Source organism: Macaca mulatta, chromosome 10 (genome assembly GCF_049350105.2).
Source record: "Macaca mulatta isolate MMU2019108-1 chromosome 10, T2T-MMU8v2.0, whole genome shotgun sequence".
NCBI classification, from domain to species: Eukaryota; Metazoa; Chordata; class Mammalia; order Primates; family Cercopithecidae; genus Macaca; species Macaca mulatta.
The window spans coordinates 9,214,449-9,236,978 of NC_133415.1; the positions used below are offsets into that span (position 1 = coordinate 9,214,449).

At 48.8% G+C, this 22,530-nt stretch overlaps 2 protein-coding genes across 8 annotated transcripts in view; one reads left to right on the forward strand and one right to left on the reverse strand.

Annotated features, from left to right (window-relative positions):
• The window catches only part of TCF20 (transcription factor 20), a 187,201-nt gene that overhangs the window by 65,604 nt on the left and 99,067 nt on the right, over positions 1-22,530 (forward strand). For 2 of the 7 annotated variants that reach the window (XM_001107318.5, XM_015150495.3), the window contains exon 1: positions 8,360-8,674. The exons of 2 other annotated variants lie outside the window; for them this stretch is intronic. The gene's annotated coding sequence lies outside the window, so the exon portion shown is untranslated. Of the gene's footprint in view, positions 1-8,354; positions 8,675-22,530 lie in introns of those variants that run through there. 3 more of the 7 variants (XM_077949464.1, XM_077949465.1, XM_015150494.3) reach the window with 3 other exon arrangements.
• LOC713319 (uncharacterized) lies at positions 1,822-16,998 on the reverse strand. Its single transcript, XM_077949045.1, has 4 exons — positions 16,990-16,998; positions 8,986-9,600; positions 4,977-5,112; positions 1,822-4,025 (listed from the first exon to the last, which is right to left on the reverse strand). Exons 1-4 carry the CDS (start codon positions 16,996-16,998, stop codon positions 3,997-3,999), a joined length of 789 nt encoding a protein of 262 aa, XP_077805171.1. The 3' UTR covers positions 1,822-3,996.

Below are 22,530 nucleotides of genomic sequence, written 5' to 3' on the forward strand. Positions count from 1 at the left end.
AGAAGGATATACTGATCATGGGAATAATGGTCGTCAGGTGGGCAGGGGAAGGGGTGCCCTGCGCCATCATGGCTCCTGAAGAAGATACAGTCGTGGTTCCCTCTTCCCAAGATGTTTCTGCTCACCTTTGCTCAGGACATGAGGTTGCTTAAGGGCAATGTGTGGGTTCAGAGCCGGCCTCTGTACTCACCTGCATTAGATCTCAGGCTAATTATTTATTGCTCTGAGCCTCAGTGTCCATGCCTGTATATGGGGATGGTCACTGTACTCACAGTGTTGTGAGGATGGTGTGGGTGAACGCAGGTAATGCACTTAGCACCATGCCCAGCTGGTGGGCGAGCTCTAGGAATGTTCTCTGTTGTCATCCTCTTGAATCAGCCTTGCCTCTCCTGAGCATTCCCTCAGCACCTGCTATAAGTCAGCGCCAAGCCCAGGGAGCCTCCTCCTGTGCCCTGGGCTAAGCCGCCAGCCTCAGGGCCTGGGAGCTGAGCGTCTGGATCTGCCGCGCAGGGAGAACAGCCTCTGAGAATTGGTGTGTTGGCTCCCACTGCTGGCGTGACAGACATCCTGAGGAAATATGTCACTTTACAGTAGTTTTCAAAGAAATGTCTAGAAAGCTCTATTAACCCTATGGGGGCCATTCATAGCCTGGACTTTTGTTAGGTCCTAGTCTGAGTTTTGTTTTGATTTGCTGAGGACCCGCCCTCTCCTGGGCCTCAGTTTCCTCATCTGTAAAGCAGTAGCTACCCAGCTCAGAGGGCTGCCTATGTCAGATGAGACTGCTCCTGTGAAACATGCTTTGTAACCTCGAGAGCACCTTACAGAGCTTTTGGTTCTGTTTCTGGTCATTCACCTGATGGCTATGGGCAGATGCCTGGGCAGGGTCATACTGTGTGCCCAGGCTGGGTGTGCACAGCAGTGGGATGCCAGCTTGGCTCTCAAGGGCTCCCTGAGTTGTGGCCTCGCTAAAACCCTTGAACTTTGTAATTTCTAGAGAATGTGGAAGGCTTCACAGGCAGCCTTGCTCCTTCACAGGGAAATGCTGATAAGCATCTTGCCTGGTCACTGGTTTATCCCACGTATGTTTTTGGAGCAGCTCCTTGTGCTGGGCACTGGCCTGGCTGATGGGGATGAAGCTGAAGACCAGAGGTCAGCCTTGCCTTTGAGAGCTTGGTCTAGGAGGAGGGATATGGAAACTCACATTCAAAACCCTGATGACTGAGGTTCAGGGTGACATGACACAGGACCTGCACTTCTCAGAAGAGGCTCAGCCACAGGGCAGGATCGCATCTAAATGCATATTGGCTTATGTCCTCTGCTCAGAATCCTTCATCATCTCCTCTTTTTGCCCAGGGATAAAGTCGCAAAGCCTTGTGGCCTGTACTGTCCTGCTCCAGCTACATCTCCAGCTTTCTCATTTCACTTAAATTACCCTGCAGGCCCTGGTGCCCTTCCTGGAAGTCTACCTGCTCCCTCCTACCACAGGGCCTTTGCCCATGCCATGCCCTCTGCCTGGAGCTCTCCTCCAACTTCACCATGTGGTTACTTCCTATTTGTCTTTCAGGTCTCAGCTCAAATGTCCTAGATCCCCAAGGCTCAGGGTCCCTGTTGTACACCTGCTGTGCTCCTGTCACACTTTCTTACTAATTTGTATCATGGCTGTTATCAGATGATTATGTGATGATTCTTTTTCTAACCGCTGCATGGCACCATAAGCTTCATGACCACAGGGACCCTTGGGATCAATGCTTGCCATAAGGGCTATCAATGTTTGTTGAATGAATGAGTAAGTGTTAAGGTAAGAGTGTGGAGGAGGTGGCATTTGAGTAAGACTTGAAAGAGGGTATAATTTCAATCTGTAGGGAGGAGGGAAGGGCATTCCTGCTGCAGGGAGCAGAAAGGCATAGGACAGGAAGCCAGCTTGTCTAGTTAGGCGGAGAGGCAGAAGGAGACCTGGGAGAGGTCTGGAGAAGCAAGCCGAGCCAGATAGGGCTTTGTATTCCAGGCTGATAGGAATAAACTTGAATGATGAAGCCACTCGACCCACTGACAGACTTCTGAGCCGGGGGAGCAAAGTCAAAACTGGCTTTGGATAACTGTAATGAATCCGCCACTGGGATGGGTGGGCAGGGCAAAGTGGCTCCAGTTAAGAGGACCAGTTAAGAGTTGGAGAATCCACGGCTCCTGCTGCTTTCTGCTCCCCTGGAATCAAATGTTGATTTGGCAGTTATCCCCGAGAGCTTGCAGGGAGATGCAGGGCAGTGATGAGGAACCTCACACGGCGTGGCTGCTTCCAGAAGACAATCGCCTTGGTGGCAGGGCAGCTATTCCCGAGTCACTAGAGGGAGAGACGGAGTTGATTGAGCATTGGCATCTGCGTTTCTTGGCTTTTCCTGTTGAGAAGGCAGCATCCAGCTCTGCATCCCTGCACCTGTGTCCTGGTGCCTTCTATTAATAAGTGGTCCAGGAATCTTGATGCTGAAGGACCAATCTGTGGCAGAAGATGAGCAGAAACATTTCTGTCAAATGCCCAGCAAACAAGACTTCGTGCCTCTGTGGGGAGCCAGCAGATAAGAGTCAGGACTCTCGAGGACCTGAGGACAAATCCCAGCACCATCACTTAGCAGCTGTGCACCTTCAGGCATCTTCTAAGTGACTCTGGGCTTTCATGTCTTCAGCGGTGAAAATGGAGGCTGCCCTGGTGCCATGAAGGCTAAGGTTAAGTGACATATATGGATCCCCAAGCACGGGGAACACTGGAGGCTCAGGAAGTAGTGGCTGTTATCATGGCTGCGTTTTTCTCCATGGTTTGAATTCTTAGCAGGAAGCTTGGGTTTCAGGCTTAAAAATGAAGAGCATGTCAACAAAACAGGATGGAACAAAGTCTTTTCCCAGCATGCCTCAGCATGTGGCACTGCCTTCCCGTGGAGCCCAGACAATGATATGGCTAAAAGTCTTGAGCTTTCAGGCAGAAATAATCCCAAAGGAAAGGAACTTCCTTATTGTCATCTTGTGACAAAGCGACGCAGGGGCCCTGCAGCCCGTCAGATTCAGCTCTGCCCCCTCCAAGCTGCTCTGTGCCTCAGTTTCCTCATCTGCAAAATGAGGCAAGAACAGTACCCACTTTATAGGGTTGTTGTAAGGATTAAGCAAGTTACTGCAGGAAAAGCGCTTAGAGCATGCCTTTGTCACTGCGACTGTCAGATCATTTCATATTCAAGTTAACTCTTTGTAGTCCCGAGTAACTCTGTAGGGGCTTTGGAGAGAAGTCTGAGTTCAAGTCGTAGCCTCTTCCTAGCTGTGTGACCTGGGCAAGTCTCTTAACCTCTGTGTGCACCCATTTCCTGCTCTGTACAATGAACAGGACAATCCCTGCCTCACGGGTTTGTTGTGAGGAGTGAATGGGATCCCTCAGGTAAGGTCGAGGACCCCCTGAGGCAGGCAGCTCACTTGGCCCCTCCCAGCCCAGTTTACAGCTGAAGGAATTGGATGATTTAAAGACACACACTGGTGAGACCAGGCTGGCCCCAGCTCTGTGACCGGCCCAGTGAGAGTCCAGCCACTAGGGGCAGTGAGTGCCGGGCAGGTGGGTGTGATCTGTGCGCCCGGGGCTGCACGGGCTTCCCGTTTCTTGGCCTCTCCTCAGGTGTCGGCTCTCTGCTCACCTGTGGGGACGATGTGTCAGTCGATTCACAGCAGCTGCTGCTTGTTGGCCAGACTGTGGTCTTCCCAGCGTGGGGTCTGACAGTCTGAGGCCCCCCACCTGCCCCAGCTGCCCAGTGTCCAGTGCTTAATATATGACTGTGGGAGAGGCTGGTGCTGCCCACGCCATCCTCTTACATTCTTTCCCTATTGGCCTGCAGACTTTTGGTCCCACTGACTGTCTTTCCAGTGTTTGCTGAGTGCTGGGAAGCCTGGTGGTTAAGAGTGCAGCCTCTGAAGACCTGGGTTCAAATACCAGCTCAGCCTCTTCCAAGCTGTGTGACTTGGGATAAGTTAAACTCTTTGCACCTCCGTAGCCCCATCTGTAAAACAGGAGTGATAACAGTACCAAACTCATTAGACTGCTGCAAATATGAAGAACTGGGATGACAAAGGGAAATCTGCATAGTGCCTGGTTCATAGTAAGCCTGGATTCCTCTGGGTTGTATCATCCTCACTAACATCATTTTAATGGACATGGTGCCCTACCCTGCACAGGATGCCGGAGACCCGAGAGAAGCAGAGGTGTCTCTGCCCTGCATATGCTCACAGTCCAGGGGGAGAGATGGATGCATCCCAGATTAGGATGCCACACTTCTATCCTGGAGGGCAGAGTGAGGGGCAAACCTGGAGAGCAGAAGTTTCTGTGGGACCCCGTGAAACAAATCCATGCCAAACATGTCAATGCTACAAGGCCCTGCAGGATCCCACCCTTGCCCAACTCCGCAGCTTCATCTTTTTCTCCTGCACTGGGCACAGTCCTCCTGGGCACAGCGGGTGGCTCTCGCCCATACCCCTACGTCTCGGTATTCTTTGGTCCTCTGTTTTGAAGCCCTCCCTACCACCATAGCTTTAGAGCCTCCTCTGACCTTGCACCAGAAAGAACTGTTCTGAGCCCCCATGCTCCCTCCATGTGGGCTCAGAGACTTGCACAAAGCAGGGGCTCCTGTGGAATGAGGGCACAGAATGAGGGCGTGCCCACAGAGGCTCTCCACCCCTGCTGTTTGTGCACTCTCAGTATCCTTGTGCTTTGCAAGGGGACAGTGCGTGGCTTGGGGACAGGCACAGCAGGAGGCTGTGGGGAGTTTCCCGCTCTGTTAGCCAGAGGCTTTTGTAGGTTGCCTCCTGGAAGACTGCAGATGAAGCCCTGAGCTTGTGAGCAGGAATTCCAGGCCTCCCTCTTGGTGTGATTGAGTTAGCAGGCGGCCCCTCCCAAGAGGAAGGAGAGCTGGAGCTTGGTTAAGGATAAAGGTGAGGGCTGTGTGTCTGCTCACCAGAGCTGGCAAGTGAGGAAGGACATCCGCCTGCTCTGAAGGCACCCCGGCTCACTTTGCGCAAGTCACTGATCTGCCGAGCAGGGCCAGTCTCCTCAATCAATCCACGCTGACAGATGGTAGTGGAATCAGTGACCTAGAGGCAGAAGGCTCCATTTGTAATCCTGGAGTGGCCCAGGCGCCTGGAGGAGGGCAGAGGAGTTTGTAATAAAAGGAGTGATACAGTGTTTCCAAAAGCCATCTTTGAGCCAGAGGAAGAGGCAAAGGATTAATTTTGTTTACAGAATTGATACACTGATTCAGTTCAATGAATAATTTTTGAATGGACTGGGTCAGGAGAAAGGGGGAAGAATCTGGTCTACTGTTTTTTTGTTTGTTTGTTTTTTACTGTTCCTTCCTTAAAGAGCTCCCAGTGTGGTAGGAAAAACAGGATCCATGCATTTGAGACAATGAGAGAACAACAGAAAACACTAATGTGATTTCAGAGGAAGGGGCTCTCAGTTATTGAGTGCCTGCCACCGCGCAATCTTGGGCAGCAACTTAACTCTTTGAGCCTCAGTCTACTCAAGTGTCCTATTGTGTCCATATAGAACATGCAGCTAGTGTTAACAGTGCCTGGTACTACACTGAATTTTTTTTTTTTTTTTTTTTTTTGAGACAGAGTTTTGCTCTTGTCGCCCAGCCTGGAGTGCAATGGCGCAATCTCAGCTCACTGCAACCTTCGCCTCCCACGTTCAGGCGATTCTGCTGCCTCAGCCTCCCAAGTAGCTGGGATTACAGGCACCCACCACCACACCCGGCTAATTTTTGTATTTTTAGTAGAGACAAGGTTTCACCATGTTGGCCAGGCTGGTCTTGAACTCCTGACCTCAGGTGATCCACCCGCCTCGGCCTCCCAAAGTGCTGGGATTATAGGCGTTAGCCAATGTGCCCAGCCTATGCAGCTCTCTTGAGAGTCCCACAACACCTTATGAGTGAGGTAATTAAAAAAAAAATTTATTTTTCTTTTAAGTAAATACAGATGGGGGGGAGTCTCACTGTGCTGCCCAGGTTGGTCTTGAACTCCTGGCCTCAAGCAATCCTCATACCTCAGCTTCCCAAAGTGCTGGGATTATAGGTGTGAGCCACCACACCCGGTCCAGTGACATAATATTATCTTCATTTTATAGCTGAGGAAACCAAAGGGGGAAGTGACTTGTCCAAGGCCACACAGTGCAAGAGTAACCTACGTCTTCCTATTGGCTATGATGCCCATATACGTTCTTTTTCCAAATGGTACCAAAAGAGAAAGCGGCAGGCTTTCAGGGATAAAGAGGCCCAGCTGGCCTGGTCCTAGGACGGGGGAAGTTTCCAGGTGGAGGTCATCAGGGCAATGTTCTGGCAGGGTCTGAAAGGGCAGGGAGGGGGCTGCATGGTTATAAGAGGCAGGAGCTGACAAGAGCCTGGACTCCGGTTACCCGTCTGCATTCTTTATTCCTTCCCTTTCGAATGAGGCTCTGCAACAGATTGTCACCATCCCCAGGGCCCTGCATCTGAGACGAAAGTGAGCTTACGAGGAAGGGAAAGAATGGAGGAATGATGGGGCAGGCGACTCTAAGGAAAAGCGATTCACCTTTCTTCATGAATTCTCTCAAGAAATTGAGGGTGCCCCCAACACCCGTCTTCAGGAAGCTCCCCTGCATTCTCCTATTTTTGTCCAGAAAACACAGCCCTGTGCTGAGCGCCTCTTCCACCTTTCCCTTTACAGCCCTGACCCCAGGAGAAGCCAGGTACTGGTCTTTTAAGTCCTGAGGCCTGAGAATTTGAAAATGAAACTCAGAAGAACAATGGGAACAATCAAAGGGCAGGGCCTCGTGGCTTGTTCAGCTCTGCCCCGGAAGAGCCTGGCATGCAGGAGGTGTTGGGGAATCAAGTCCCCAGGAATAGTCCTGACCTGCTTTGGAGCCAGCCCCCACTATGGGAGACTGGACAGAAGCCAGAAGAAATCACTGTCTTCTCCAAGGACATGTTCCTGCCAAGGGGCCCAGGACTGCCTCGGGCCTTTCTGGGACCCTGGGACCCTCCTTGGATAGCCTGAGAAAAGGCTAAGCATTAACACCTCTGGCTAGGTGGGGTGAAAGGTCAAAAAGTAAAACCAGGCCCGCTGGGGAGCTGTGTACCTCAAATATATGGAAATCTAGGTTCCAGACCACCCCTGGTTCCTGTCAATCCCCATCTGCTGCTGGAAGCACTTTTCCAATCCCAACTGACTTGCAGGTTGGGTTGCTTCAGGAGAGGAAGCCACATACTCCCCTAACATCTAGGACAGACGGGAGCCTAATTTAGAATCGGCAATTTTAGCCAACATTAGGGACATCTAATCCAAACTTTCCTCACCCACAGGAAACTGAGGCCCAAAGTGGGAAGAAAATTTGGCCAGGTCAAAGGTCAGGGGCAGGATCACAAATTCTCAACGTATCCTACCCTTGCTGGCCTTGTCACTTTTGATGGCCCTGGGGGCGCCAACATCTACACCGTAGTTGCTCTACAATTGCGATTTTCTTTATAAAGAAGTCAAGCCCTTTCTTTGCTCTAGAAACACATCAGGTTTGCAAAGGAAGGCTGGGAACAGGCTGAGGCCTTGGCACCGCAAATCCTCTGCCTTATCGGCAAATTAATTCGGGACCCTGGGCGCAGTCAGCCTGGCATTGCAGCTTTTTAATGCAGCAGAAGGCAACTGGAGCGTCCATTTTACAGGTGAGGTATGTGGGCCTCCCTCCTCGCGTTTTCCGCGGTGGAAACTGAGGCTCTGAGAGGACCCAAGCCGTTCCTCCACGGACACCCGGCGCCCATGGGCGGGGACTGCCAGGGACCCAGGCGGGACCAGCTAGGCCTTGGGCTGGCCCCGGTCCAGAGGGCTATTGGTGGGCAGGAGCCGCCCCCACGCCCTCCCCGACTAAACAGGTCACCGATAGGAGGCCGGGCCCTTGCCCGCGGGCTTCCCGGGCCGCGAGAGGCGCAATTCTGGCATTGGAGGCTCCAGGGAACTCCAGAAATCCAGAGAGATTCCGGGCCACCAACTCCCCAGAAAGTTGGCTCGCGGCCACCCCCAAGACGGCCCTGAGGCGCGGGCCAAGATGGCACTGGGCGGGCGGCGTACTGCGCCCAGCGGCCGCGGAGGAGAACCTCGCGCGACCCGGCCGTGGGGTAGGGGGTCTTCGCTGCCCCTGCCCGGCGCGCGCCGGCCTCGACGCCGCCGCACGCGGGTGGGCACGCGCGCGCCCGGCCCCGCCCCCAGCGCCCCGCCCCCGCCGCGCGCCCCGCCCCGCCGCGCGCCCGCCCGCCCGCCCGCGCGCCGCGGCCCAGAGCCTCCCCATTGGCCGCACGCCGTCACCTGACGCTCTGTTATTTCCTGTGTGTTGGGAGAATGGAGAGAAAAAACCCCGAGCCGAGCCGCCTTCGGCCCCTGCGAGGCGGCCGCGGCCTCCGCCAGGGGAGCCCGCCCTGAGGCGCGCCCGACCGGGGAGCGAGCGCGCGGGCCGGAGCGAGCCTCGAGGGGCCGCGGCCCCGGCCCGCCCCGCCGCCGGCCCGGGCGCCCGAGCTGGAGGCGGCGGAGCCACCCCCACCCCCACCCCGCGCAGCGCCGCCCGCCGTCGCCACCGCTCCCTCCCCTCCCGCCCCCGGCGGAGGCCGAGGGACTGGGCGGGGGGCTCCAGCAGGTAACCGCCGCCCGGGCCTGAGGGGCAAGGAGAGGGTCGGGCCTGAGGGATTGGGGCCGGGCCGGGGTGTCCGGCCTGGGGGGCTGGGAGCAGAGGTCCTGGCAGGACCCAACCTGGGAGTGCTGAGCCTCCTGGACTCCAAGCCAGGGCTTGAGGTGCTGAGGGGAGTGTTGCTGCCCGGCCCGACACGAGAGTGCGGGCAGGGGCCCGGGCCAGGCCTGGCGTCAGAGGGCTGAGGTGTCTCGGGCCGGCCCGGGGATCCGGCTGAGCTTGGGCGCCGGTGCTCGCCGGAGGGTGCGGAGGGAAGGTACCTGCTCGTCGCGCGAGGCCTTGGGTGCAAAGGCGGCGAGTGTGAGCGGGCGGCGTCCGGGAGTCAGCGCCGCCTGCCTCGGGGCCCCTGGCAGCCCCGGGGGCACCGGCCGCGCTCGCCTCTTGGCTGCGGGCTGGAGGCGAGGCCAGCGGGGCTGGGCTGGACTCTGGGCGGGAGGGCGCCGCGCTGGGGCGCCCGGGAGGGCAGGGGCCCGTTTACTGCCATGTGAACACCTGAAGCCATGTGGACGCGGCTGCTTCTCGCCTGTTGGGGGCGGAGGGCAGGTACCGGCGGGCTGGGAGCAAGGTCCCGGCGCAGGACACACTTCCTGTGTGGGGCGGCCTCTCCTCCCGCGCCGCGGGGAACAGGGCGGGGTGTGCGAGCCGGGGTCTCTGGGCGAGGGAGCGCTCGTTTGGGTACCTGAGGCTCTCGTCCCTTTTTCGGGGGAACGTGGTGGTTTGAAGGAGCGTGGCCAATCGGGCCGATTGCTCTCAGGCTGCGGCAGGAGGTGCACTGTCCCCTGGGCGCCGGAATGGGAGTGGAATTTAGTGAGTTGGGGGGCGGTGCCGAGGAGCGGCTGTCTTCCTCTGCTTGTGGGTGGGATTATTGTCGGTTTCTGTGGTTGCGGATACCAATACGGTCTGCTGATACCTTTAGTCGGACGTTAGGGGTCAGGTCAAAATTAGGATTTTCTCCTTTTCCTTTTTTCCCTCGAAGATTAGATGTTTCTGGTAACTGCTGTGAAATGGATGGAATTTTCGAGCTATTATCGAACAGGCTGATCTTTGAATGATAATTGGACCCTTATGTTAACAGCCTCAGTGAAGAGTTTTATACAGCATCTTCCGTGGGGTAGCTGTTTGATGGGTGGGGTAACTTCACTGAATTCCGACCTAGGAGACCAGGAATCTGCTTACAGCTTTGACGCCAAATAAACTGCAGCCCAGGGCAAGTTACTTACCCTCGTAATTTCCTCATCTGTTAAGTGAGGATACCCAGGTCAGACAGTACAGGGGTTTGTGGTTTTGCTTTTTTATCTCTCATTTTGTGCTCTGTTTTAGCCATAGGCAACTTTTCTGAGAAATGCAGACTGTACTTTAGCTGGCTTTTAAAAGCCTGTTTTTTAGCTTCCAGCCTCTGCCTTCAACAGAGCATAAAACTTGGTCAGGGTATACTCTTTTTTGAAATCCCACTTGCTGTTCGGTGCTTCAGAACGGAAAGTGTGTTATTCTGACCTGGGTGGAATGCATCTTACATATTTTTTGTCTTTGTGAAAGAAGTTATCAGAAATACTTCAGAGAATATTTGTCTACTTGGGAAATGTGTGGATAACATGTGATTGGGTCTGTGTATGTTGGCTCAGAGGAGTTCCAAGAGCTTTCTATGCAGGGGATTGTGGAGGATCCGGATCTTATTAAAGTTCTTCAAAGGACATTTGACATTTGGCTAACGGTTGAAATTTCCAGCCAGCTTCAGCATTCTCAGAGTAGGGGGACGAAGTAGAATGCCATAACATCTCCTGTGAAATGGTATGCTAGTGGAATTAACTGTCACCTCAGGGTGCACTAATTATTTGCCTCCCCCAACTTACTCCTTACTGGTAGCCAATGCTCTGCAGATGCTGAAGAACTGCAATTAGTTTCACTGATTTTATGGTGTGTGAAGGCCTTAGGCCATGCTTTTGACCGGCAAGTATTTCTATACCAATCTCAGAATTTTTGTCTTAAATTTCTAGAACTGTGCTGCTTGGCCGGATATGTGCCCAATATGGGTACAATATGGCTTTCTCAGATCACTTTTTATTTATATATATATATATGTATTTTTTTTTTTTAAATAAATCCCCTTTTATTTATTTATTTATTTATTTATTTATTTTGAGACAGTGTGGTGTTCTATCGCCCAGGCTGGAGTGCAGTGGCACAATCTCGGTTCACTGCAGCCTCCGCCTCCCTGGTTCAGGTGATTCTCCTGCCTCAGCCTCCTGAGTAGCTGGGATTAGAGGTGCACACCACCACACCCAGCTAATTTTTGTATTTTAAGTAGAGGCAGCATTTCGCCATGTTAGCCAGGCTAGTCTCGAAATCCTGACCTCAGGTGATCCGCCCACCTTAGCCTCCCAAAGTGCTGGGATTACAGGTGTGAGCCACTGCGCCCGGCCTGTATCACTTTTCGATTCAATCTCTTTGAACAGTTTCTAAAAGGATCCCAGCATAGGGGCAGAGTGTTTATACTACTGACTTTGGAGATGGTTTGGTAGTAATTTTCTTGTGTGTTACCATCAGGCCTGTCACAAGTAAACACTTTTGTGTTTGTTTTATTTTTTGAGACAGAGTCTTGCTCTGTCGCCCAGGCTGGAGTGTAGTAGCACTATCTCAGCTCCCTGCAACCTCCGCCTCCTGGGTTCAAGCGATTCTCCCACCTCAGCCACCTGAATAGCTGGGACTACAGGTGCGCACCTCCGTGCCCAGCTAATTTTTGTATTTTAGAGATGGGATTTCACCATGCTGGGCAGGATGGTCTGGATCTCTTGACCTCGTGATCCACCCGCCTCAGCCCCCCAAAGTGCTGGGATTACAGGTGTGAGCCACCGTGCCCAGCCCACGAGTAGACACTTTTATATAGCCACACAGATTATTTGGAATTTTCCAGAATAAACAATTTGTTAGGATTTGAATTATGACCTTGTGTTCAGTGTGGTGTTTAAAAAACTCTGATTATTCAAATTGGTTTTGTTTTTTCTGTTACTGTTGTTTTGAGACGGAGTCTAGCTCTTGTTGCCTAGCCGGGAGTGCAGTGGCGCGATCTCGGCTCACTGCAACCTCTACCTCCTGGGTTCAGACGATTCTCCTGCCTCAGCCACCCAAGTAGCTAGAAATACAGGCATGCGCCACCTCGCCTGGCTAATTTTGTATTTTTAGTAGAGACCGGATTTCTCTATGTTGGTCAGGCTGGTCTCGAACTCGACCTCAGGTGATCCGCCTGCCTCTGCCTCCCAGAGTGCTGGGATTACAGGCGTGAGTCACTGCTCCTGGCCTATTAAATTGTAAGCAGTTATCACACTCACATGTATGTTACACTTGTCTTATAACTTACAAGGGAAAATATTGTTATAAAATTTTCATTCAACAAAGTAATTTGTATGTATTTATGTGAGAGAAGGTTGCCAAAATTAGTAAGATATCCGGAGACGTGGCTTTTAGGTTCCATAACCTAGTAGTGGTATACTTTTTTTTTGAGATGGAGTCTCTCTCTGTTACCCAGGCTGGAGTGCAGTGGCACAGTCTCCGCTCACTTGCAAACTTCTGTTTCTAGGCTTGAGCGATTCCGCTGCCTCAGCCTCCCGAATAGATGGGATTACAGACTCCTGCCACCATGCCTGGCTATTTTTTTGTATTTTTAGTAGTGACGGGGTTTTGACATGTTGGCCAGGCTAGTCTCAAACTCCTGACCTCAGGTGAGGTCAGGAGGTCATTCCCCTGCCTCAGCCTCCCAAAGTGCTGGGGTTACAGGTGTGAGCACCTGCCCAACTTTTTAAAAATCTATAAGATAAAATGGAATGTAATTGAAATGATCACATTTACTTGGAGTTGGACTTTTTCTCATGAGTCCAACCTAAGTAGAAAAAATGCTGGCATTTGTATAAAAAACAAGCCTTTGTGCTAGACTCTGTCCAAGGCATTTTAAATTGTATTACAACATCCACCCAGCTGACCTTAGAGGTAGACCATCTTTCCCTGAGAGGTGGCAGAGCTAGTGAGGGTCAAGGCTTAGATATAACCCTCCCCCTCTTGGCTCCAGAGCCTGTACTGTACTAGGTTTTTTGCCTGCTCAAGGCACAGATCAGTCAGTGGTAAGTGTGGCCCTGGAATCCATATCTTCTTGCTGTGCCTCGCTTTTTAATTTAATTTAATTTAATTTAATTTAATTTTTTTTTTTTTGAGACGGAGTCTCGCTTTGTCGCCCAGGCTGCAGTGCAGTGGCACCATCTCGGCTCACTGCAAGCTCCACCTCCCGGGTTCACGCCATTCTCCTGCCTCAGCCTCCGAGTAGCTGGGACTACAGGCGCGCACCACCACGCCCGGCTAATTTTTTGTGTTTTTAGTAGAGACGGGGTTTCACTGTGTTAGCCAGGATGGTCTCAATCTCCTGACCTCATGATCCGCCCGCCTTGGCCTCCTAAAGTGCTGGGATTACAGGCGTGAGCCACCGCGCCCGGCTATTTTATTTTTTTATTTTAAAGCTATGATGAATCCGAAATCTAGATTCAGGTGAAATACTGGAAAGGGTGGTTTTTGAGACTGCTTATGCTTTTGTGATCCCCTGGGAGTTTCCTAAACTTTTACCTTGCCCATACTTGGTCAGTTTTGCCAGTGTACGTGAGATTTAATCTATGAAAAATTTCTCTTTTCCTACTTCATTCTGTCCTGAGGTGAAAACTGTGGTATCAGCTTAAAGAGTAACATAATACATAAAGGGCTGTCTCTCTTCCTGACTAGTTTACAATGCACTAGAATCATTTTGTAGGGTGACTGCTCTCACTCAGTTTGACCAGTTGGGACTCAAAAGATATATTTACCAAAGACAGTTCTTTCCCCAGTATATGCCTTAAGCCTTCTTACTCATGGGGACTTTGTGTTCAAGGCACCTTAGTACTCATTCATTCTGTCTGGGGCTTTGACTCTACTGTCTTCATTTTCTTTTTGTGGAGGTAAAAAAGTAACAAGATAAAGCAAAACAATAAAACTATTGGAGTTAAAGCCCTACATGAAAGTGATACGTTTGAAATACAGTAAGCCTGGGCAACATAGTAAGACCTGGTCTCTGCAAAATAAAAAAACCAGATGTGGTGGGTGCCTTTAGTCCCAACTGTTCAGTAGGCTGAGGTGTGAGGATCATTTGAACCTGAGAGGTTGAGGCTACGGTGGACCATGTTGTTGCCATTGCACTCCAGTCTGGGAGACAGAGCAAGACCCTGTCCAAAAAAAAAGAAATAGAATACAGTATACTGAAATCAAGGTATTTATAGTTAGAGCATAATTTGGTCACATTGCACTGAATAGTTTTTGATTATTGGTTAGGCTGTTGAAAGTCCTTTAATACCCTTGATACATGTGGTATGGGTGAAAAGGGTCTCATGGCGATAAACACAATCAGTACTTTCTGTGTAAGAGCAATGTTTGCTTTGTGGGTAATATGCATGACCCAGCAGGAAGATGAACTAGAACGTGAGTTAGCTGGTATATCCGTGACTTATTATCTGGTGCTTCATGGTAGGGAATTAAAGAAAACTACTAGGGGAAGTACCATTATTGCAGTATGCGTATGTAAGCTGTTCTATAGGAAAGAGTAGAAATTCACTGGAACATTTGATATCAGTCTGATTGGAAGATGGTTTCCATGTTTGAACATCATGTCCCTGAATGTGAATTAAGGTCCGCGCGTGTGTGTGCGCTAATTTTCGTTAACAAGTATTTACAGGCATTCTCAGCATGGGAAGTGCGATGGTGGACAAGAAAGAGCCTACTCTGGAGACAGACTGTAAACAGTAAATAAAAATGTCAGGTGATGATAATAGCGGTGAAGAAAATAAGAAAACAATGTGAAATAACTCAGGGGGTGTTACTTTAGAGTGGTCACAAAGATACTCCCTGTTCTGAAGCCTTTTCTGCCAGTAGGGCAGTTGAACTTGATCTGTGGGCTGGATGGAAATGACATTAAACAAAGTAAATAATTTGTTTTAGCCCTGAGCATCTTGAGAAGTTAATCCAAAGGATGGAAGTGGGCTGGTTGAAGTGTTCCCTCTGTTTATATCTTTATGCTCTGTGAATAGGGACCTGGCTCAAAAGAGCTTAAGGGAGATCATTAGTGGTACCTTGTAAAGGCTAAGAAAGAGGAGTGCTGGCTGCTTTTTTTTTTTAATCATCCTGATTAAAAATGTAGAGATGCATTATAATATTGGTGAGTGTTAGACAGTGTAGGGAACATTTCTCTGGTTGTGTCTATTGCCCTCCGCTCCCCTACTTTAGATGTAGACCTGTAGTTGTGTTCATGTTTCTTTGTTGGGAATCCTCTATTTGGATAGGGGGCTGGGGATGTCAAGGCAAGCAAAGAAAGCTCTAAGCAGAGGCTCTGGCAAGGGAGGGAACCATGCAGATCACACAGGCTTTGTTAACCATAGCCAGGAGGGTTCATCCTCTCAGTCTTTCCCAGCCAGCTGGCATCCAGCGTGCCTTCTCCCACCCCCTTTCCATACTCTCTGATGATAGAATTTTAGAGCTAGAAGACACCTAAGAAATTGTCTAGTCTAACCCTTTGGCTTTACAACTCAGGAAGATGCCAAGAAGCTGGTAATTTACCCAAAGTTATGCGGCTTTATACTGACAGAATCAAGGGTAGGACCTGTTCTTTGCCATCTGTGCCCCATGCTCTTACCAGCATAGTTGACGGTGGCTCTTGAGTGGAAAAAGGACGCTCCTGGGTGTTAATGTACTCAGGAAAAAGCCTATATAGTTCCAATCTTAAGATATCAAGGGGAGACAGTACACATCAGTCTTGAAAGCAGAGACAAGATTGTACTACTGTTAATTTTCACAAAGATATGTAGTGTTGGCTTCTTAGGCCCCATTGGTTTCTCTCATCCTAATTATGCCTTGGTCCAAAATAGGTGACATAGAGAAACTTCCTTTGCCATGATCAGAATTAGTTAATTTAGAGTGAGGCCTTTTAGATGTAGGGTGAAACTCCTGATAGGTGGCTATAATGGGTTTCTAGAATTGAAAAAGAGTTAAGGCTCCAGGGGTTGTAAGTTCTTTTACCTCCAGACCTCAGTTTCAGAGAAGCCAGATTTCATTGCTGCATTTAGAAGTGCCCTAAGGATGAAGCACTACTTTGAAAGTCTGGAGAATGTTCACTGTGCTTGGCAAGAATAGGGATTCTTGAGAAGTCAAGCAGGGAAGTACTTCCCTGGGCATTTCCCTGACTTAGTGCTGTGGGAGACCAATTATGTGAGGACAGATTTTGTATCCCTTTGGCAGTGATGTGAGAGGATACTATTGCTGCAGAAAGTCCACGTGATGGAAGGCAGCAGAGCGTGTGAAGGAGGATGTGCAGCCTCATCCTGGCTCCATCACTTGCTATATCAGTGACTTCGGGCATTTTGCCTGAGCTGTAGTTTCCTCATCTGTGCAATGGAGATATATCTTCTTTTGGGCTGTTGGGGGAAGGAACTAAAATAGGAAAAGTATATGGTGAAGTGGACTGCCTGCAGGTGGCACTTAGAATGGTAGCTGTCCATTAAACCATCAGTCTGTGTTGTGCTATGTACTAAGACACTGGACTAGAGCAGGGCTGGTCCCTGCCAATTCTGTTGATTTTATGTCCTCAAATATTGGCCTAGTAGATAGTAGAGAAGGGCAATTAAATAGGGGTATCAAAAGTGTTCTCATAAGGGGAATAGAAGGTGCTGTACCAGGTGTGTGACCCTGACTTGAAAGATCACTAGAGGGTTCTCAGAGCAGGACCATGTATTTCCTCATCAGCCTGCTGAATTCAGTGTCTCTTCCCACCTCTGGTTGTTCATCCTCTTCCGCTTGACTGTTAGTATTCTCCAGACCCTCTTTTTTCAGTGTCCTGTCTCCCTTGCTGATCTCTGGTATCCCCAGGCTTTTGTGTTTGTTTATAAGCTGATGATCCCCACATTGACATCTTCAGCTAGATGTCTTCTAGCGCCTTCAACTCCTGCTCGACACAGCGGCTTGACCATCTCACTGGTATCGTGAGCTGCTTAAGTCCAAAACTGAACACTTATTCCTCGCAAACTCTTTGTCCTACATTTGTCCCCCAGTCCATAAGTGGCTCTACCATTTACCCAGTTTCTCAAATCAGATTCCTCCTTTTCTCTCACCACCCTCTACCTCAAAATCTATCACCGAGTTACTGTCAGTGCTACTTCCGTAAGATAAATTCTTTCATCTGTATTGCCACTACTCTCTTCACCTCTTACCTGGAACATGATGACGGCCGCTTCGTTTCTGCTCCTGTCTCTATTCCACTTCACCCAGAACGGCCAAGAGTCGTGTGTCTGCTTAAAATCTTTTAATGGTTTCCTATAGCACTTAGATTCCAAACTCCTCCACATGGTTCACAAGGGCCAGAATGATCTGGCTCCCACCTGTCTCTGACCCTCCTGCTGCTTTTGCTCACAGCCCTCCAGTCACATTCACTTTTTTTTTTAGGCCCCGGAAGGTGGCAAGCTTTTTCCTATCTCTGGAACCTTTTGCGAGACGGAGTCTTGCTCTGTCGCCAAGGCTGCAGTGCAGTGGCCCAATCTTGGCTCACTGCAACCTCTGCCTCCCAGGTTCAAGTGATTCTCCTGCCTCAGCCTCCCGAGTAGCTGGGATTATAGGTGCCCGCCACCAGGCCAAGCTAATTTTTGTATTTTTAGTAGAGACAGTGTTTCACCATGTTGGCCAGGCTGGTCTTGAACTCCTGACCTCGTGATCTGCCCACCACGGCCTCCCAAAGTGCTGGGATTACAGGTGTGAACCACCATCTGGAACTTTTTAATATACTGTTTCCTCTGTCCATAGCACTCTGGCAAGGCTAGCCTTTTTCTCATCCTTCAGGGTATTTGTTGAATGAATAGGAGGCAGCAAAGGGGATGGGGCAAGGAGGAAAGTGTCCTCTGAGTGTATCTACAAAGGTCTAAAAAAAAAAAAAGATGTAGAATGAAATATGTTTGAAGAACTGAAAGACTGTGAGTTTGGTTGTGGCATAGGTAAGAATTATTTAAGCAAAACACGTAGGACTCAGGCAGCTGGAACTTGAATGCACTGCTGATGGGAGTATAAAATGATGCAACCACTTTGGAAAACTGGCAGTTTCTCAAAAAGTTGAACATGTATCTGCCCTGTGACCCAGCAGTTTAATTTCTAGGTATTTATCCAAGAGAAATGAAAATGTCCACAAATAAGACTTATATGAGAATATTGATAGCCAAATGATAACCAAAACTAAACAGTCTGGATGTCCATCAGTGAGACAGTGGATAACAAGTCATCATGTTCATGCAATGGAAGACCACAAACAATAAAAAGGAACAAACTACAGATGCGTGTAATAAGGATTAATCTCACAAATATTATGCTCAGTGAAAAGCCAAACAAAAACATACGTAATGGGTGATCCCACTTAACAGCATTCCAGAATGAGCAGAACTTATTTGTGAACTAGATTTCAGGTTGGTCTTGCTTCTTGGGTAGAAAGGGATTGACTAGGAGAAGATGTGAGGGAACTTTTTAGAGTATGAAAATGGTTAGGTCTTGATAGGCACTCATCAAAACTGATTAAATCGTATGCTGTATGTGATTTAACTGTAAAAATCACCTGTAACCTGCAGCCAGAAACAACCCAGGAACTGTTCTTGATTCCTTTTCCCCCTCACTCTCAACATCTAATTGCCCAGCAGCCTCTGTTCACGTTATATTCAAAACATATCCTGAGTTTGGGCCAGTTGTGGTGGCTCACATCTGTAATCCTAGCACTTTGGGAGGCTAAGGCAGGTGGATTGCTTGAGCCCAGGAGTTTTAGAGAGGCCTGGTCTACGCAGTGAGACCCTGTCTCTAAAATGTTTTTAAGTTAACCAGGCATGGTGATGTTCATCTGTGGTCTCAGCTACTTGGGAGGCTGAGGTGGGAGTATTGCATCAGCCAGCTGTGATTGTGCCACACAAAAACCATATGCATATATGTGTCTTATGAATTTGTTCCCTCTCATCTCAAGAACCATACCTTCTTATCTGAACTGTATTATTAGTTTCCTGTTTTTCCTACCCCCTATTTTTACCTTCCTCCCAAACCATTTTTTCCACTTATCAGCTAAAGTGATCTCTTAAAAATTCAAATTAGATTATGTCAATTGCCTTCCTAAAATGCTCCAGTGGTTTTTCATTGCTTTCATGGTGGTCAGCAGGGTCCTATCTAACCTTTGTCTCCCTCTGAACCCGTTTGACCTGGTCTCCTTGCTCCCTAAGCTATGGGTTTGTTGGCCTTCCCTGTTTCTTGAACTCCTCAAGCTTATTTCTACCTTGGCTCCTCCCTCTGTCTGGAACACTTTGCTTCTCAAATCTTTGACTTGTTTCTGTTTGTCATTCAGGTTCAACTTAAATGTAACCTCTGAGAGGTTTTCTCTGACCCTTTCTGTCTAAAGTAGTGCCCCATTGCATCACCCTGCCTTGTTTTGTTCATAGCTTTTATTATAGTCTGAATCTATCTATTCTTTAAAACTTTTTAAAATTAATTTATTTATTTTTAAAATATAGAGACAAGGGTCTCACTTTGCCCAGGCTCGTCTTGAACTCGGCTTCAAGCGATCCTTCTGGGATTACAGGCATGAGCCTCCATGAACAGCCTGAATTTATCTTGTCCTTTTGTTTACCTCCCTCTTCCTCTCAGGATTAAGCGTGCCTCCTTCACTGCTATATAGGCAGCAGTATTTGATACACAGTGGGCCAGATGTGTTAAGTGACGTTATTGAGGACAGTGGTGTTAGGATGAGAGCTGTTGAAGGTAGACTTGGTGAGGGAGGAGGTGCCAAGGAGAGGCAAGACTTCTTTTGGGAAACTAGGTGATGGCATTGCCATTCATTGAATTAGAAAACAACTGAGGAAGCGAAGTTTGGAATAGGGTATAAAGTGATGAACTTGGTTTTGAATGTAAGTTTGAGATGCTTGTAAGGCATCACGTGTTTGAGCACAGATCTGCCATTTAGGAGAAGGAACTGGCCTAAAGATTAAGACTTGGAGGTTTGCATATGTATCATAATTCCAGCGTAGGAGTACATGAGATTGCCCTTAGTGGTAGATGAAGAAGGTGAATATGTGGAGAAGTTGTTTCTACCTTGTTTCCTAAGTGATGGGCATATCCTGCTAGTATTAGAGACTTAGCTTGGGTCTCAGCCCCTAACAGGTTTCGTAGTTTCAGAACCCCCCAGGGAGTTATGTTATTCTTGCTAACAATGACAAGTGCTCACGGGCCCAGAACAGAAACTGAGAAAAGTGAAAAATTAAGGGAGCATGTTGGCTCTTAAATAGCAGCAGGGCTACAACCAGATAAGCTGGAGGAAACTCCAGAGAGCATGGAACCAGGGAAGAGTTTTTCATGTCAGAGGCAGTAGACAAGTTTACTGAGAAATGTCAGTTGGGTGGAGAGGGAGGCAGGCTTCTGGGGAGTGATAACTGAAGCTAGATTATCATGTGTTGATGAGAAAGGTGAAGCGAAGACAGTAAATTGGGAGTCAGACCTTCCTAAAGTTTGGCTGTTGGAGAAAAGTAAAATACAGATGCAGGGAGAATCTGGGATTAAGAGAAGAACTCTTTTATGTGTTTTTTTTTTAATATAAATACTTCTTATGGAGTTATGTCCTGATAAACCCATCCATCCTAAGTCAAAAGTATATTTAATACACCTAGCCTACTGAATGTCATAGCCTAGCCTAGCCTTAGATGTGCTCACAACACCTACATTAGCCTATAATTGGGCAAAATCATCTAACACAAAGCCGATTTTATAATGAAAGTGTTGAATTTATTGAATACTAAACTGAAAAAGTGAGAAGCAGAATAGTTGTGTGGGTACTCAAAGTAGGGTTCCTACTGAATGCTTGTCACTTTTGCACCATCCTGAAGTGAAAATCCTAAGTATATGAGAAACCAGAGCATGCGTAAATCCTGATGAGGAGCCAGCACACAGGATGGTGTCGAAGATGCAGGAGACTGAGAGGAAGTTGGATTGAGGACTTTCCTGGGGAACTCAGAACCCAGTGTGATCCCCTGTGATTGGCGTTGGGTAGTAAGAATATCCTTCTCCCAGAAGAGAGCAGAGGTGCGAGCAGAGGTGTGTGGGTGAGAAGCAGGCTGCACACAGGGCAGGAATGTAAGGAATACTCTTTGCACACTGAAAATCCTCTGCCTAGGGAGGAGGAGGGGGTGTGGAGAGTTGGAGAATTCAAGAAAGCATGGAAGATTTTAAGAAACTTCCCTGCCAAGCAGATAGAGCTGACTAAGGAAACAATAATTGGTTTTGTTTTTGTTTTTTTTTTTTTTTTTGAGACGGAGTCTCGCTCTGTAGCCCAGGCTGGAGTGCAGTGGCCGGATCTCAGCTCACTGCAAGCTCCGCTTCCTGGGTTCACGCCATTCTCCGGCCTCAGCCTCCCGAGTAGCTGGGACTACAGGCGCCCGCCACCTCGCCCGGCTAGTTTTTTGTATTTCTTAGTAGAGATGGGGTTTCACGGTGTTAGCCAGGATGGTCTCAATCTCCTGACCTCGTGATCTGCCCGTCTCGGCCTCCCAAAGTGCTGGGACTACAGGCTTGAGCCACCGCGCCCGGCCAGGAAACAATAATTGTAAGGACAAAGAAAGTAGTTAAGATGAGCTTTCTACTTCTTGGGATTTTGGAGAAACTGGTCAGACCTTTATAATTCTTTGTCTAGTTTTGGATTCCAGTGATTTGGACACAACTTTTTGTGCCTTGTGTCTGGCAGTTCCACTGTTCCCCATACACTTCTGCCAATCCCATTTATTAGACCAGTGACTTGTAAATTATTTCAGAGCCCTCACATGTTATTAAAAAATATGTATGTAGCACTAGCTGTGTAGGTAGGTGGCAGTGTAGTAAGTGTTATATCAAAACAGAATAAGATGGGAGTAAGCGGGGGGGGCACTCTCATCTCTTCCGTGCTGGGCTCTCCCAAGTCTGCAGAGGCATTTTGGGGCACAGGTGGCCTGGCTGGGGTAGAAATGAGAGTCATCCTCTTCCCAACTCCAGCCAGAGCAACTCATCATCTCTCTTATCTTTTGGGTATATCAACATAAGATTTTTGCTGAAAAAAGACTTGCAGAATATTTTCAAACACCACTTCACTAGGCTATAAGGCCCTTATAGTCAGGGCTGTGTTTTGCTTTTATAGCCCCATCGTCTGCATTGTTGCCTGTCAGTACATTGAGAATGAATGTACCATTTTGCCTCTGAGCCTCTGCTCTCTATTACTTCTCCCTCCTCCCCATCTCTAGCCATATATTACAGTTAAAATAAAATGTGTCTGTTTCATCACAAATTTGTATATTCTTAGGTGATCGCCATGCCTTATTAATCGATGTCTTTATGTCCTGTTCACATAATTCTATTAAAGTAATGTTGAATTTGGATTTGTTGTAGAAAACTTGCAAGGCTCTTCTAAGAGTAACTAAAATCAGAAAAGAATAGGGGAAAAAAATCCAGAGAAAATACAAGCAGGAAAACCATTGCAGACAGGGTCAGATGGAATATTAGCAGTTTAGGTGACAAACCCAGAGAACCACCTGCCCTGTAAGGAATGCTCGGTATTTCTCCTGGAGGGTTTTATTTTAATTTTTGAGACAGGGTCTTGTGCTGTCACCTAGGCTGGAGTGTGGTGACATGATCATGGCTCGCTGCAGCCTTGAGTTCCTGGGCTCAAATGATATTCCTGCCTCAGCCTCCTATCTGGGACTATAGGCGCATGCCACCAC